The 17928-nt window shown below is 46.3% G+C and overlaps 1 protein-coding gene across 9 annotated transcripts in view; it reads right to left on the minus strand.

The window, feature by feature from the left end:
* The window catches only part of Agap1 (ArfGAP with GTPase domain, ankyrin repeat and PH domain 1), a 456884-nt gene that overhangs the window by 61537 nt on the left and 377419 nt on the right, over positions 1 to 17928 (minus strand). For 6 of the 9 annotated variants that reach the window (XM_013351735.2, XM_013351734.2, XM_026786117.1 and 3 more), the window contains one exon: positions 8325 to 8402. The exons of the other annotated variants lie outside the window; for them this stretch is intronic. In XM_013351735.2, the coding sequence (XP_013207189.1) occupies positions 8325 to 8402 (78 nt within the window). The remainder of the gene's footprint in view (positions 1 to 8324; positions 8403 to 17928) is intronic. 9 annotated transcript variants of the gene reach the window in all.

Here is a 17928-nt window from a genome sequence, read left to right on the forward strand (position 1 = left end):
CTTTTATGTCGCATTTGTTTAGCTTTGTGAAGCTGTGTTACTTTGCCTGTCTAAAACACCTGACTGGTCTAATAGAGCTGAATGGCAAATATCTACACAGGAAAGAGAAACAGGCAGGGCTGGTGGGCAGAGAGAATAAATAGGAGGAGAAATCTAGGGAAAAGAAGAGGAGTAAGGAGGGAGAAAGGAAGGAGTGGAGGATGCCAGGGGCCAGGGTGGAAAATAAGATATACAGAATAAAGAAAGGTAAAAAGCCCAGAGGCAAAACATAGTTAAAGAGAAATGGGATGTTGTTAGGAAAACTGGCTACAAACAAGTCAAGGCTGGACATTTATAAGTAAGACTAAGACTCTATGGATTTATTTGGGAACTGGCTGGCAGAACCCCAGAGGAGAAAAAACATCAACAAAAAACAAAAACAAAACATGAACCCAAACCCCCCCAAAGCCAACTACAGGTTGTGGCCAGGAATGGTACTCAAATGAGGCCCATGTTTGTGGAGACGCAGAACAAGCCCACCTGCTGGGGAGGAGCCCCAAGGACCTTGGACATGGGGATTAGTTAAGTTTTCATTAAAAAAAAAAAAAGACTACACAGTAACTTCAGACAGGTTTCCTCACGGTTGACCTGCAACCACACCATGCAATTCCCAGCAGAGCCACAGCATCTGTGGGCTTGAAATGACCTGTCTCCTGATCCACGGGCTTCTACGTCATGATACTATTTACTGCAACTTTTACCACACAGAGGTCTGCAAGACAGCACTGATTCGGTACCTAAAACTCTTCAGTGAAGAGAGAGGTAGGGCAGGGACAAGCTGTATAATTAATTCATGGGTAGAACGCAAGGACACTTGGTCATTCATGGGTGGATGTGAATACTGTTCATTAGGACATCTGCATAGCCTCCCCTCATCTGACATCTGTGAAACCCAAGGATAAGAAGAATGCTTCCTCTGGTCGGGATTTACTGCATGTCTGCTGAAGACATGACAACCGTGAGCCTCCCCAGTTGGAGCTCTGTACACTCCCTTAGAGGATGTCTGCCCACGTTTGTAGCCTAAATCATGAGCTGCAGTGTGAATGTGAAGGCAAGGAGCCAAACTGGCTTGACTGAGGTGTGGGCTCGGTCCCAGGGCTCTCTCGGTTACCTCTCCTTCATGCCTTGGGTGTCAGGAGAGGCAGAGGGTGGTCTTTGAAGGCCCTACTTAGCAGGGACAAGCACACCCATGTATGGATGACAGAGCACAAAATGACAGAAATGGCTGAGTATCTGGGTCAAGTGCTACACAGCTATCACCGAACTTTCTGCCTTGTTCTGATTCCAGCTTAGCTGTAATGGGCAGATGAAGCCACGCAGGCGCAGTCTGGCTCTGCCTTGTCCTGGGAGCCATGTGCCTCTCTCTGCACAGGTACACAAAGGGCAGAATTCACAGGAACACCAGGAAACCCACTGTGTTGCACCGTCAGCTTTCCTTCTAGACGACCGCAGCTTCTGCGCACTTCGACCTTTCTCCCTCCTCTGTGTTCCTGGGGTGTCCCCGCTGCACCTCTCTGCTTTACTTATGGCTACCTCTTGTATCTTCTTGGGCATCTACATATTGTAAGGATTTCTTCTCTCTACTCTGAGCTCCAAGAGTCTCGCTATAAGTGTGTTGGCCTTCATGTAGGATGTACACCCTGCAGACAGACACCTTCCTACTCCACTCCAATCTGCAAAGTAGCCGCGCATGTGCTCAGTCCTTTTCTGCCCTCTCCGTCACAGACGCTGCTGTTGCCTTCCCTCTGACACCTCACTTCTAAGCCTGTGAATGAGTACCCAGTCAGGTCATGGCTCTCCTCTGTCTCCCCCAACCCCATTATCTCTGGAACGACTGGCGGGCACTGCCCATCATGTCTACTGTCTTCTGAATGACAGTATGCTGGACCATGCTGAGTCCACTCGGATGGGAGGAAGGTATGCGACTGGGTGAGGGAAAGGGAGCCGAGCACAGTGACATTAGCAATGGCTCCCTGGAGGTGTCCATGAGCGTGCCTCCAGTTCTCAAAGCCACCTCACTACCCTGTACCCCTTTCGGCTGCTTCAGGTCCTTATTGGGGTCCTGAGTGAAGTCTACTCATCGCATTTTGAAAAGGAGGAGTTTTAGGGAGGACAGAAAAGTCCAGAGTTAATGTACTGTGTGAGGCTATAGAGCAACCTGAAAACTCAGTAAAAAAAAATGTTCTGAAACCCAAAACTGGACGTTTAATTCCAGAAAGTAACAGATGGTAACCCACAAAAGCAAGGGATGTGGTCCTGCCCTCTCCTCTGGTGGAGGTCACTGAGTGCCACCAGCACACTGCAGTCAGGAATCAAGGTGCCAAGAAGCCCGATACCTTCCGGGCCCAAGTCCAGATGTCCCTCCAGTCAGCTGCATCCTCGATGTTTTACTGTCTTTGGGTCTTTTCCCCTTTAAAAAGGTTCCTGTCACTTGCAACAAGGACTGATGAAGCCAATGCATGGGCCCTGGCAGGGCCTGCCAGGTGACATGACAGTCAATGTTTACTGACAGCACCTCAGAGGCCTCCCGACTTGATCCATGCTCGCACTTCACAGTGTGGCGGTGACTGAAAAAAGCAGACAGCCTAATGCAGCATGCTCCTTCCTCTCAATGCTCAGACATTTCACCGGGTGACGTAGTGCCCGTCAATCCCTCAATGGCTGTGTTACTTCATAAAATGACAGTTGATGCTAGTAGAGTTTTTAGCAAACAGATTTTTACAAACGATCATAAGCACACCAGGCGCTATGATGTTGATCAGTCTCAGAGGGCTGAGTGTGGCCGCTGTCCTCTGTTCATTTACTGTCCTTTGGAGACTGGTCTCACTCTGTAGCCCTGGCTGTCCTTAACTCATGATCGCCTGCCTGCCTTGCCTCTGCCTCCAAGGAGTGAGATGAGAGCTGTGGGTCCTCCCTGCACCCCCCAAATGACAAATGCTTGAATAGTGAGAAGGGTCAGTTTTGGAGTTTTATTCTCTGGTGTCATTTGCAGATACACCAATCACTAATGACAGGCACAGGAGCTTATGCAGAGTTTATTATGGAAGAGACTCAGGTTGTAGAAGACTATTGGCATACACACGAGAATCATGTTCTCAGTTCCAGAAACATACACAAGCACAGAGTTATTCCCCACTTCAAGGAGATGCCTAAAGGCCACCATCCCAGCCCGAAGCTCCAGGCTATGCACAGCCCTGGTCCCCAGCTCACTAACACAGTGATTGGGCTCCCAGGGGCTTAAACAGTTTTCTGTGTTTAACGGTTGGCTGTGGAGAGGTCCACTATAATAGTATTTTAGAGCCATGAACCTGTCGAAACCAACCTGCCCAATTATTCCCAATGACATTAATAACACCGGATATCGCACTAATTGTGTCCAGTTTCTATGCAGACGAGGCCCCGGGGGGCTAATTTTACCTCCTCAGGGGCAAGCATCTCAGCTATCAGATCGACTTCACAGGGAATCCCTCCTCATTACACAAGTCTGGGCTGTCAAACTTTTTTCCCCCTTAAAGGTTAATGGGCCAATCAGTCATCAATTATTTCTGTGGAATCCTAGCAGACAAAGGGTTAAAGGGCTACAGACAGCTGAAAATAGTTCAAACATGGGCAGCTGTTTTTAACAGGAGACACCTGATGAGGAAGAATACGGAGGAGGGGGTGGGGGAGGGAAGAGCTGGACACTTGCAGACACTGGTCTCATAGAGGGGATGGGAAAGACGATTTCACCAAAGCCAAGACCAAGGCCAAGGCCCTCCAATTTTTGTCCTCAAAGATGCGCTTCACAGTGGTGTGACCAGAACAAGGGAGCTGAGTGGGTTTGTTCTCCAAGGAGAAAGGATGAATGGGCTGCAGGGTCCCTCATGTCAGTTTCTCACTGCCACGTGGGATTCTGCATTCTGGAGGGGGAAAATGGTTCCCCAGGCTTCCTGGAATCTGGGCTCCTAACCTGAGGTCCACCCAGGATTCCAGCCGTAAGGTGGAGCCTGCTTCCTGTTACACTGACTCACAAACGTGGCAAGAATGACACGTGCTTTTGGCACTGCACAGAGAGGAGGGCTCCAACTCTGCCTATAGCCACCCCTCCATTCATGAGTATTAGCAAAGGGTTTTCCAGTGGGGCATCTACAGGTGGAGAGGGTTTGCCCTATACCCTGTTTAATGGGTGCCTGCAGGCAGGTCACTCCACCTCTTTTTCAAGATTTGTGCCTGTGAGTGCAGGTACTCAGAGAGGTCAGAAAGGGATTCTCTATCGCCTGGAGCTGGAGGTACAGACAGCTGTAAGCTGCATGATGTGGGTGCTGGGAACCGAACTTGGGTCCTCTGCAAGATCAGTATGTATTCATAACCATGGAGTCATCATCTCTCCACCTTTTTGGTCTTCAGCCACATCAGCACTAGCTGGCTAGGGAACACCACAGCATGCTGTCCCCACCTTCCTTTTGCAAGGGAAGACATCCCTGTGATCTAAAGAGGCCACTGTCCTCGGTGTGAACAGTGTTCAGTTTCAACCTCCAGGTCTCCTATAACCTGGGCCCTACGGACCATGTGATACAATGTCATACACAGCCTCAGGCGTTTATGTTATTTTTTTTTTTGAGAAATACATTTTGTAAAATGCTTCAGTGTCACATTTAAAGGCCCACATTCAATTGTCATGCAGTTTAGGCATTTAGCTGATGATGGAGACGGCCTGTTTAAGACGTCAGTTCAAACCCACCATCATGCAAAGATTACTTTCATTTTCCCTCCCATTCTCAAAGGAAAACACGGGGGGGGGGCGACACATGTGCAGGGCTCTGCATATTTACTGCTGGGATGCAGTCTGTCTTCACTGTTCAGGGTCCCTGGGCTCCCAGCTGCAGGAGCCAGGGAGTGAGACAATCAACAGACCTTTCTGCTCGCCCAGAATGGGTTGCCCAGCATGGCCAGCCTTCCTTGTTTCTCCATGAAGCCAACTGAGGAGCTTGGATTTCCCAATCTTGCTTTAGCTCCTATGACTTTAATGAAAATGGCCCCCATTAGCTCATATGTTTGAATAGTGGAGTCCCAGTTGGTGGAACTGTTTGGGAAGGATTAGGAGGTGTGGCCTCACTGGAGGAGGCGCATCACTGGGGATGGGCTTTGAAGTTTCAAAAGCCTACACCATTTCCAGTTAGCTCTCCTTGCTTCTCTCTCTGCCTCATGGCTCTATCTTAAAAACGTGAGCTTTCAGTCACTGCTCCAGTGCTATGCCCGCTTACCTGCTGTCTGCCTTGGCTATGGTATCTTGTCACAGCAGTAGAGCAGCAGCTAAGACAGCTGCATTAACATTTAGCACTTAGGTATGCTTGCTTTTGTCAGTTTGCCCCTATATTGACAAGTGACTTTCCATAGAGTCTCTAGGTTGAATTTTAGTGATGATATCAGAACACCACAGATTAGATTTTGTTGAGAGGCCTGTACCACAAAGTGATGGACCCAGTGTGGGTTTCCTCTGCCTGTCTCTGGACAGATTCCAAACCCACAGAAATGGACCTTTGCAGACAGAGCAGAACCACAGGGTCTTCTTTTTGGACTCTGGGCCACTTCTGAGTCTGGCTGATCCTTGGGTATGAGGGTCATCTGCCATGTGAGGTGGGCTACGTTCAAGCACTCACTCTGCTGACTGACAGAATGGGAGGACTGCACACCAAGCAGTGCTCACTGCACCCTTTACTGTACCCCTTTATCCACATATCTGAAGTTCTTCTCAGTTGGTGAGTCCACCTGGCTCTGGCTTCTGAGATGGGACAGCCTTTTTTCTACGTCATACTAACCTGGAAAAACACTGTCACGCAGAGTCTGTTTGTTCTACATCTTGGCTCCTAGGCACTCTCTCAGAAACATCTGCCACAGAGTCAAACACTGGAATTGAGCGCCACCCACCTGACATCTAGACCTTTTCTGCTTGGGCCAGCAAGAGGGCTGGCTGGGGAACGATGCCACTATGAGGCCCTGCCCCGGGGATCCTGCTGCACAGGCTTGAGAGACAAGTCAATGCTGCAATTCCTGCTGAAGAGCATTCCATTTTACCATCCCTGGGTGGGAGTTCAATTGTGAAGAAGGAACAAAGCTTCAACCCTGGGTTCTACAGGGTGAGCACCAAGTGTCTACCTGGCTTTCAAGGGTCAGCAGACCTGCAGGGCAAAGGATCCACCTGCACTTTTCTAACCCATGCCTGTCCTCCTAACAATCCATTTTCACACACTCTGGGCATCCACCATCGCCCCTCCGGAGTGGAGGTCCTGGAGCACACAGCTCAGCACAGGGTCTGTGGAACTTACCACAACCTCAATTTCCTGTGTGTAACACAACACCTACCTGGTAAGGGCACTGTGAGGGTCAAATGAGACAGCGTGGTCCAGGGGCCTGTACCCCAACCCCCCCAGTCCCCATGGATACCTGTGGCACTCACTCATATGGAGGGACCCCAAGTGAGTTAAGCTACCGAGGACTCAGAGAGGAGTGAACTTCACCTAGTCATTGTCTGCCCTCTATAACCTTTAAGTGGCCTCCGAAGCTTTGGCTGCCTTGGATGCCAAGTTCCCCGTTACCCGAGCAGCGAATACTGAGAAATCAGCCTTCCCGTGATTCCTTAAATACACAGTGTCAACTCAGCCCACCAAGGTCACCTGTGTGGCCTTCTGGCAGGTGATGGGTAGGAAGGATTTAGTTTTGAGGATAATGAGTGAATTATACATCTTCTTACTGTCCCTCAATTCTGTATTCAGTAACACTTAAAACAGTCACAACTTTCTTTAGTTTTTAAGGCAAAAAAGTCATCAATAAACCTATAACCTATACCATATAAAAGACACCTTTGATAGAGACACAGGACAGAGAGATGATAAATACCCCAAACAAAACAAAACAAAACAAGAAAAAAGAAGAAGAAAACCTACCATCTAAAGAACCGTGAGACCTCTGTGCTCAACAGAAAATTGTAACTGGTGAGGCGGCTTCTTAAATCCCTGTTCTGCCCTCTCTCTCATTTCGTTTTCTGAATGCTTTTAAGAGAGATGTGGCCAGGCCAGGATACACAGGATCTGGACCGATCACCTCCTCTTGAAGAGTGCGAACAAAACTGTGATTACAAAATGGCTCTTTAACAAGCTGCCCTGCGAGCGTGGCTTTGGTTTTGTGCATTCATTCCGGCTCGAGAGCAGGGCTTTTGGTGGCGAAGCAGGAGTAATTGTGAAGGGAAGTGAGAGAGGACGGGGATATAAATCAGGAAAGGTTAATGACTGGGATGTGAAGAAGGGACTTGTTTACAGAAATAGTGTGCAATTTAAAATTTACAGGAGATTTAATGCCACTACTTGGCAATCGCTAAAATCAACAGCCCAGAAAACAGTGACATTAAGAAAAATATTACTGTTATAATCATCCCCAAATAAGTCAATTAGTGTTAGGGCGCGAGTTCGCCATTACTTGACCCATTTGGCTTGCACTTAAGTGAAAAAGAAATCCCCCCTATTATACCAGGCTCGCTGGATTGTGACCTGCTTTGCATCCTGTATACCCGCCAGCCTCCCTTCGTATACTAGGTGGATGGCGCTGGTTTTCCCTTGCCTGGTATCAAAATAATTCTGACCCTTGACATTTGTAATCATAAAAAAAAGGCAATTTATAATTGTGTTGTTCAAATGAAGGTGTGGGGGAATTCAATCTGCTATTATACAAAAGCAATGACGGCTGTCTTTGGTGAAAAAAGCAACTCAAGTCAATTTGTGAACTTTGGCACCAGACGACCTTTAGAAACAAAACAATATACGGAATTTACAAGCAATAGCAGTCCATGCAAATGGCCCGGGCCTGCCTGCCTCTGGATTAGAGCTGCAGAGAGCATTATGGAGAATGCTTCCACAAAACAAATTAAGACTGTTACTTAAATGTCACGGCACACTATTGTATTTGGCTACAGATCATTACACCTGATACTAACACTTTTAAAAACTGTAATAACTTGGGAAATATTACATTGAGTGCCCACATGTATAAAGGAAAGGGGGGAAAAAAGAGGAGAAAATAGGTTTCCAAAGTAATTTAAACATCACTACCCTACGACTGAAGGGAAAGGTCAAAATTTAAGTAAGCTGAAAGGAACATGAATGGTAAAATAGAACACACAAACAAAAGGATGAAAAGACCACAGGGCCGACTGCAAACACAATGCGGGGGCATGCGGCTGCATTTCCATGTCTGCATGGGGAGGAAGGCAGGAAGGCGGGAAGGCGGGAGCCCGGCGGGGCGGGTGCGGTTACCTTCGGTGTTGGTGCTGCTGCTGCTGTATATGTTTCGCAGGCTACCAACACGGTTTAGTTTCCACGCTTTGCGTTTGGCTGCATCCAGAGAGCAGAGAAGGCAGGGGAAAGAGAGACAACAAAAAGGAAAAGAAAACAAATGAAAAAGGGAGAAAAGAAATGTCAAAGCAGCACATGAAGCCACCTGAGTGCGCAGCAAGGGGCAGCACAAGGGGCTCCCATTGGCCCTCCACTCCCCCCAGGACAACACAGAGGTGAGGAGGGTAGAGGCGAGCCAGCTTGGTTAGTGGAGTGCTCAAGAAATCAGATGTTCCCAGGCAAATGTGCACAGACCCTTTCCTGAGCACAAAGCTACTTGCTGAAGGGCAAACGCTGGCCTTTGGGCTGTGGTAGGCTATGGTCCAGAAGCTAGTCCAAGTGACCTTATGTTTCAGATGCAAGTCTTTTAAAACAAGAATATTTTTCAACTCCTCCTCAAAACCGTTTGTGAGATGAACACTAGCTTAAACCGCAGAACCCGAGAAGCATCTTCCCTCCCTGGAGACCGAGTGGGCTCCCCCACAGCAGAAGCCTCCTCAGACGTCCTTCAGAAAAGACAGACACCAAGTCACTTCAAATAGAATGCTGGAGTTCAAGTAACTTTCTGAGCCAAGGGGACATAGAGCAAGTGTGTACGCTGCCCTGCAGACATGTGGTGAGACACTCCAGGGACATAGATATGGTTTCTATTCCATCTGGCCCCTTCCTTCTACTGGCTACCTTGGAAGGCGACATGCATATGCACAAGACACACATACATGCATGTGCACACTCCCTACACACGTATGCACGTGCGCACACACATAACACACACATGCACGCATGAGATACCTGAGGCTTGGAAGAAGTTGGTTTGAGGATACCCTCAGCCCTTGCAGACATAGGTCACAGAAGCCAACAAGAGTTGACAAGTTGGCTCTTCGGGGGTCGAGATAAAGCCATGTATCTTAGCTGGGCCCACTACTGTAGGCAGACACCAATATATTCAGCAGGGGTGAAAGTTGCCATGCTCCCAACGAAGAGAACCATGGGCCATTTGTTTTTCAACTCCGAAGTCAGGAAGAGAGCCTGCTAGGAGCTTCCATTAGTCAATGTAGCACAGGCGGGAGGCCAGACTGACTCTGAGGCATCTATGACTCAATCCTACCTGCTGTAGTGTTTAAGCCACTCAATTGCAGGCAGTATGGTGTCAGGCCCTGGCTAGGTTGTGTGAACACCGGGGTCTCTGATGGACAGAAAGTGACCTCAGGAGAGCTCTAGGTGAGTTCAGTTGCTGGCCACTCTCACTGAGGTTCTTTTTAAAGATCTCCAAAATACATGTGAGAAACATGAGCTGTCAAGGACAAAGGCTGTTCTGAAATATAGTCTTATATGTTTAGAGTACAAAGTTTAATCAAGAGAGCAAACAACTGTGAATTCACTGCCCACTGACTTAAAATGATTAAAGCTGCTATTATTAAACATCTAAGGCTCACTTTGTATTGTGAACTCCCACAAATGATTTGGTACGAAATGTTGATCCCTAACCAGTGAACACCTACAGCTGCTGCCTGGAGTCTTCTGCCTATTGTATATGGATTAAAATTTAACTTTCCATGGTGGGTGGAGAAAGTGGAGGGGTTTTGCTCATTTCTGCATCTTTAAGGTCTTGTGTCCATCCCAGGAAGCAACACACCTGGGAAGGGCCATTCAGATATCAGCCAGTAAACTCTGACCAAGGAAGGAAATCCAATTGCTTACAGTTTTCAAGCACTGTCAAAGGATTGCTGCTCCCCTTCCCTCCCACAGGTTACATTGTGTGCCTACAACCGGCATGTGCTTCATTTTTACTAGTGGATGCACCCAGAGTCTGGGGGCATATTTCACAAGTTCCAGAAAGAAGTGGTTACTAGTGCTTCATAGGGAAGCAGACCCCCTTCTAGAACATTTACATATAAATAGGCAGAATCCAGGCTGAGCTCTGCAGAAGGGGTGAAGCTCAGCGTGGAAACCTCTTCCTGGTTGCTGTGCACTCTGCATTTTTCATGCCCTGTTCCCCCATTACGGTGAGGATGTATAACCAGGAAGTGAACTTACAGCCTGGATTTCTATTAACCTATTGATGAAATAATCAATTTCAACGTATAAAATGTCATGGCTTTTTCTTCCTTGTAAAAAATGGCTGTGTTCTGGCTGATACCAAGGCCCTGATATGAGCATTTGTCTCCTGGGGCATTGATTGCTTGAGTTGCCTTGTTTAGGATCTTTTCAACAGGAACTGCAGTCAGGATCATGGGTAACATTTCAGAGGGAACAGCCAACTGGTACCAAGTAGAGTTGCCAGTACTCCAGACCATCACACATTCCATATCATCCCCTGGTTCCAGACCTGGCAAGAAGTGTGCTGCCTAAGGCCGCCATATTCAAAGATAAGCCGGTCTTACCATGTACCCAGGTGGGTCTCTAAACCCTCCTACCTCAGTCTCAGGCCACAGACGTGCAACATTATATCCCACTTGGATAGTCTCTAAATAATTTTAGGGCTTTTAGAAACTTTCATGAAAATTTCTTTAAAAACACAGGCTAACATTTAGGCTTTGTTATTGATGTTACTGTTGCATGTGGGCTGAACAAGACAAAAGGCAGCATGGTGGAGGCATGTGGTTGCTCTCGTCACTCCACAGCTCTGCTTACGGCATGAGCCCAGGATTTCATCTGGATGAGAGCAGGGAGTTAAAGGACACAAGGTTGCAGCAACGTCTCCCATGTTAGACATCCTCATGGCCATGACATCCCAGAAGATACGGCATTGGACCCAACTACATACCCTGGGTGTGATCTCTCCCTTCCTATTTCACTTTACAAACAAAACTTCAACATAGGTGGGCAGAAAACACACTCAGCATGGTAACACACAGCTATGACTGCAAAGGACCACGGTCACCCTCACAACAACAACAAAACACGCACAGTGAACTCAGTGTGGGCTTGCTATAGGGACAGCCAAAGCAGGAAGCTGACGAAGCAAACAAGGTTGCTGGCTTGCTGAGTACTTAGGGGAGATATTTAAATGTATCATCACTGTATTAAATAATTATTACCCTCCTCATTGCTGTGGCAAAATATCTGGCAAGTGCAAGGTAATAAAGGAAGGGTTTATTTACAGTTGGGGGGCACAGTCCATCACGGTGGGGAAGGAGCTTTGGGCAGCTGATCATGTTGTATCCAGCCAGGAAGCAGAGAGAAATGGATGCTGGTGTTTAGTTCCCTTCTCATCAGCTCAGGACCGCCGTCCACGGACTGGTGTTCCCACAGTTAGGCTATGTCTTTCTTCCTCAACTAACAACCTCTAGAAACTCCACTACAGAGCCGCCCAGCTGTCTGTCTCCAGGGTGATTCTACATCATATCAAGTTGATGATCAAGATTATCCAGAACTAGGTCCACCAGCTGCAAAGTTATTTTCTAAGGACTAAAAGGACCAAAAATCTGAACAACTCAGGCTGAAAGAGCAGAGACACTGTTGATGACACTGATTTTAACTAGACACTGCTTACAGGCACTAAGCTAGAGTAATAGGCCATTCCTTGGTAACCTGGGAAATCAAAACCCCAAGCAAGATGAGAGTAACGATGCCCACGTTCAGCTGTCCAGTCATTTCTCTATGGTAGTAGCCACCAGGTTGGCAAGGAAGTGGATGCAACTCTGCATATTCGGAGCTATAGAGCCGCACATCCAAGTCACGCTCTGAACATGAGCGACAGGTATAACCCTATCACAGCTCGCTCGTTTGTCAAGTGCCTGCGAATGAAGAACCCAGGGTCTGCATGAACAAATGAGGTAGGGCACATTACTCTTGACTCTTGGTAATCACTAACAGACAGCCTCGGTCTTTTCAAAGACAGAGGAGAGGAAAATGTGTAAATTATGGCTTTCTATGTTGTTAGAGTGACTGGAATCACTTAGCATCCACAATTCTCGATTGTCACACGCCACCTTATTCTTGGGAGCTAGTTTTCATATGATCTGCAGAACTCTGAGGGACTCAGAACTTCATCTGAAAGTTTCAATTATTCTGTTTTCCTAAATAAAACAATTACTTCATTTTAACACAGCAAGAAACAACCAGAAAGCTGATTTCCAGGGCTGAGACTCCTAACCAGTTCTTTATAAACAGAATAAAAATATTCCCTAGTCAGCTGGCATGCTCAAGCCAACAAGGGTTTACTTTAACTCCTCCTCCATCACTGCACCTGGAAAACAGACTTGCTAGTGTCAGATCTGCTCCTTCCGACAGTTGTCTCGGTTGATTAGATAAATATTCCCTGGGCAGCTGATTAATACATAATGTAGCCATGAGGAGAGTATGTCCAGATTTGTAGGCCAGGTTGGATGTTCCAGTGCACATGAAGTATATCCTGGTTACACATAGAATGACTGATGGAATGAGGCTGCTGTGCCCTTAGAATCAATTATGAGAACTAGTGGGGTCTTTGTACTTACACGGAGGAAGGGGCTGGGCCACTCACTTCTAACAATGTCATCCCATCTCAGAAGGAAATGAATGCACCTCCCCCCGCTCATACAAGAGTATAAACTCAAGCTTTTAAGAGAACTCATGCCAGAACCTTGTTAGATACTGATTTCTCGATCACACTGGACATGGGCAAGAGCAAAGATGCTATCAGTAGAAACCCTATCAGTACAGAGGACATCTGTAGGCGGACTGTGTCACCAGGCCTTTATGTGACAATCTTCTCCCAGGAGCTTCTGCAGGCAGTGAGTGAAAGGCACTGTGGTTTTCTGTCACTTCCACTACAGTGTGCATCATATCCTATGAGCTTTTGTCTGTGGTAATTGTGTCCTGAGACTGAGGTGAATCAGAAGAAATGATGAATTTCTTTTGTTCAGCTGTGTGATCATTCAGTTGCTCAGCTAGACTATGTCAAAGTTTACTTCTTTTATAAACAAGGTGGTGGCCCCTCTCATGAGGCACACCCAGAAGATTCTCAGGCCAGGTAAACTCACTACTTGAGCTATGAAGGGCTCTGCACAATGGCTACCTCTCAGAGACGAACAGTTCTCAAAGGGGACTTTGAAAGAATTAAACAAAATCCAAGGCCAAGCAGATGGATGCAGCACACCCATGTTTAGGAAACAAAACAAAAACAAACAAACAAAAAGAACCTACTACTACCTTCAGTGCTGGCAGCATCTGGTGAGACCCAGTCACCTTCCCAACTCCAAACCATAGGCAGTAAATTATCCCCCAAAAGAAAACTACTAGAACAAGTTATCAACCCTTAATTGGGCAGTTTCAATTTAATGTCTAATAACTAAGAATAGCTTTCTTTACCACAGACACCAATTTATCTAAGAGCACATTGGGTTTGAAAACTGCCAAGGGCTTTTACATAGTGGGCTGATGTGGGCACTCTGGGAAATGTCACTAAACCTCGCAGACAGCGAGAATAAAATCAATGCAAAACTCCCTTGATTTACTAGAAAACCACAAGCTCCCAAGAGGTGATGGCGGGGCTCTCTCCGGCCTACAGATGTACTGCACTGCAGAGGGAAACAAAGGGGAGTTACGTCAACTGGACACCCTCAGTCTCACTTAACTGTGACCTGGAATAACTGTAAGACACAAGCGTAAAGAAGCATCGTCTCCACGACGCACTGACAATGTAGATTTTCTTGCCTGTTCTCACACAGACTGGAAACTCAAGGGAGGAAACTGAGACAGGCACCCTATGGCCTCTTGGCTTCTGTGCTCACCTGGGCACATGGAAAGAGTGGAAGACAGGAACCTTCATAGCTGTGAAGAACACTTTGCCATGGCTGTGCCACTGAGCCACTGCATGCTCGCACGCACACACGCACGCACAAAGAACAAACTCAATTCTCAGTTTACCAGTTTCCCAAACTCAACGGCGTGTGGGAAGAAACCCTACATGGTATCTGGGTCAATAGCCAAGCAGTAGCAGGGTCTGCGAGAGGTCAAAGACCCCTGCCTTATTCCACTCTGCCTATGAAAGGGCTGTCTTACCATCCTGTGGAGTCAGACAAGACGGGGGCTGGGGAGTAGGGTACAGGAAGCTGGGGCCCTTCAGTGTTTCTAAGTCAGAAATGAGGGAAAATGGGTAACAGCCATTTTCTTGTATTCACCTCCCGCCCCTCCCCTTTCTTCTCATCTTGTCCCTTTTCTGTTTCTTTCTTCTTTCTTCCTCAATATCCTCCAACAAAAATATATTGCTGATTTTTTCCCTTTTCTTAAACACAAAATCTTTTTAGACAATTCCAGGAAAAATTGTTTTTTAATAAAACTCTAAGTTGTGTTATCATATTTCAAAGCAATGACCAGCTAAAGCAACTAATCAAAGGCATAATTATTTAATGACCAGCGCTCATGCTCGCACACAGGGCTGTAATTGAATGGCTGTGATCACTGGACCACCAGCCTCCATGGCAGCAAACAAGGGCCTCTGCAATTGATCTGTTCTTTCTGAAGCCACGTTCCAAGGGGCGGGGTGGGACACTGCACTCTGGGGCTCCCTCACATGTGGCATCTGAGCCCGAGAACGACTTGCTATCAGATCAAACAGAGACAGGTTTGCTCTTTCCATTTGGGCCCAGCTGCAGGAACCCCCAAGACTGCTGCTGATGTGTGGCTTCAGAAATCACAGAATCCAGGAGACACATCCAAGTCAGTGTGAAAGACCAGGGAGGAAGAGAAGTCTAAACTCACTCTTCCTGCTCATATAATAGACACTTATTCTTTTACACACTAACAATTTCTTCCCATAAAACTGCTCTGACCATAACGTCAGGGCTTCCTTAGCATGCTCCTTAGTCAATTGTGAATGATTAAACAAGGTCGTTACCATTGAAGAAGGGCCTGGAAGAAGTGCCGCAGTGCTGAGCCATCAAAAGAATAAAACATCTGCTTTCTTTTATTAGAAATTAAATACACCAATTTTATCCAGGTTTAACCAAGAATGCCCGGGAAGGCTACTTTAACATTTTGCTGAAGTGAGTTAATTTCCTGTTAACAGCCAGTCTTTCCTTCCCACTTTCCCGTTAGAGGGATTTACCATGTTCGAAGTGCCGTGCTGATGTAAGTATATACTGCTTTTCAACAAAAGGTGTTGGGTGAGGCGCTGCTCCAATGTCCGTTTATCATAAAGAACATTTCTAAGGACCTGGGTTCATTTACTAGGACTACCAGGAAGAGAGAAGGGGAAGGGTAGAAAGGGGGAAGGGAAAGCAGGGGAAAGCAGGGGGATCGTGTTATAATGCTTCCTAGTCTATGCTGTGCATATACCATAATTTATTTCATACAGAAACATGGGATCACATATTGAAACATTTATGATGCTGAGTTTGCGCAGTATAGTGGCCACAGACACACTTCTTTGCCTTGCAGCAAAGACAACCAGTAGCAAGATGCAAAGGCAGACCTCAATTTCCTATGCTGTTTTCACATAAAAAGAACCAGTAATATTTAGAGAAAGGGCTGATCCCTAGACGTACAGGAAAATGCCAAGGTGAGCCTGGACTATCTTATGGTGCCAGAATTTGGTGAAAAAGCATAAAACCAGAACACTCCCACCCCTACCAATGAGAGGGCTGTGTTCTAGAAGTCACAAAACCATTGTAAGGTCCCCTGGCTACCGCAGTTGGGATGCTTCAAGGAGCCAAGCTGAGTTATAAACTAAAATATCAAACAATCAAGGTCCCCAGACATAAGATAAATGATTGAATATATTAATGGTAATACGTGAGGAAGAGATTAGTATTATCTGTAGAAGGATTATAAATAGTTTCTGTGGATGCTCTTTCCTCAGTGTATGCTGGGCTTAGTGACTTCCCTCCAAAGAGTTCAAGATGGGGGCAAGGGCAGAAAAGAACAATTCACAGACAGCAGGGACAATGTTGGTATCAGCAGAAGAATCACATAGACAGTCTCCACCACATCAGACTTAAAGCCCCTGACTAGTCCAAGAAAAACATCAAATCAACTCCAGGAGTGGTGTCCATGAGGATTCCCCTGTGACTTCAGCTTCCCAATAGGTGAAGCTCATCAACAAGGAAGTCTGGAAAAATGTTCCCGGCAAGGAGTCTAAGGCAATGGAGAAGACGACGGACAACTAAAGGTGACGTGATTCTGATATGGAAAAATGCATTAGGTAGAAACTAAAGAAATCACAATGACGTACAGACGTCAATAAAAAGGTATCAGTACAGGTTCAACAGCTATAACAAATGCCATGTTAGTGAAAGGCTTAGAGGGGAACCATGTCTGTGTGTACACAAGCACATGGAATTGTCTCTGTTTCATCTTTTTCAAAGAGGATACTTGCTACATTCACTTAACAAAATGATTTTGCTATAATCACATAGCTAGTTTAAGAAGTCACTCAATCATAGGCCCATTCCTAAACTCTTGTAAATCTCTATAGTTAAAGTTTATAACTAAAACATTTTCCTAGAAAATAAGATCTATTAAAATGTTCTAACAAGCATATTGAACATGACTATTTCTTCCATCTACGCTGATTCTATACAACAAAATGTTGGTGGTAATGGTGCCAAATTCAGGGCTAGCAATATCTATGGTTTCAAATATACACAACATTCCATTTCTTCTGCTCACTGAATTCTGCAAGTTGAAGTCAACTTGAGATCTTACTATATATGCCAAAGTGCCACTGAGCCAACGGGATGATGATATAGGTCTGGGCACCTGTGACATGCATCTGCACACGTGCACTACTGGGAGGTCCTCATGGAATTTTTCTTCTTTGCAAAGTGTTTTAACAGAAAGATTAAGCCTGCACGCTTCCAAGAAAAAGGAGCAGGGTAGCAACACATGAGGCCCAGAGACCCGAGGGGGTGCAGGTTAGTTTCCAGATGGGAAAAATGACCACCTTAGTTGGATCAGCATAGTGGGGACTACAGCATCCTTCCCCAGCAGTACTGGCTTCCAGGGAGGAGAGCACGTGAAGAATGCAAAGAAGAGAGGACCAAAGCACCAACATTCCGGAAGTGCTGCTGGCCCCATCTGGCAATGGCATAGGTGGCTGTGCAATGACTTGGGGCTCTGTGTCCTGGAGCCCCTTTTTGTGCAGAAGACACCATCTCACTGAGACACACCATCTCACCGAGACACACCAAGAAGACCATATGGTCAGGGGTTAGGTACAAGCCAGTGTCCTTCCCTGGCTATGAAAGGCTGAGACCATGCAAGGCACAAAGAGATACAAAATAAAAATATCTCAAGAAATGAAAACATTGTGTCAAAGAGACGCAAAGAGAATTTGGGTTCAAAGTTCACTGTGAGAATTTCTGAATTAGATTTGGCATTAGTTCTGAGGATACACCTACCAATCTCCAAAGTGGAATAAGAAATAAAGCCAGCAGGTATTTTGTGCAAATCGAGCTTCTCTGAATTCTTCACTTCTGATATTCTACAGATCCTGATCTTAGGAAGTCACTAGTTTTCTTCTTCTTCTTCTTCTTCTTCTTCTTCTTCTTCTTCTTCTTCTTCTTCTTCTTCTTCTTCTTCTTCTTCTTCTTCTTCTTCT

The sequence above is a fragment of the Microtus ochrogaster genome, linkage group LG4 (assembly GCF_000317375.1).
Source record: "Microtus ochrogaster isolate Prairie Vole_2 linkage group LG4, MicOch1.0, whole genome shotgun sequence".
Taxonomy (NCBI): Eukaryota; Metazoa; Chordata; class Mammalia; order Rodentia; family Cricetidae; genus Microtus; species Microtus ochrogaster.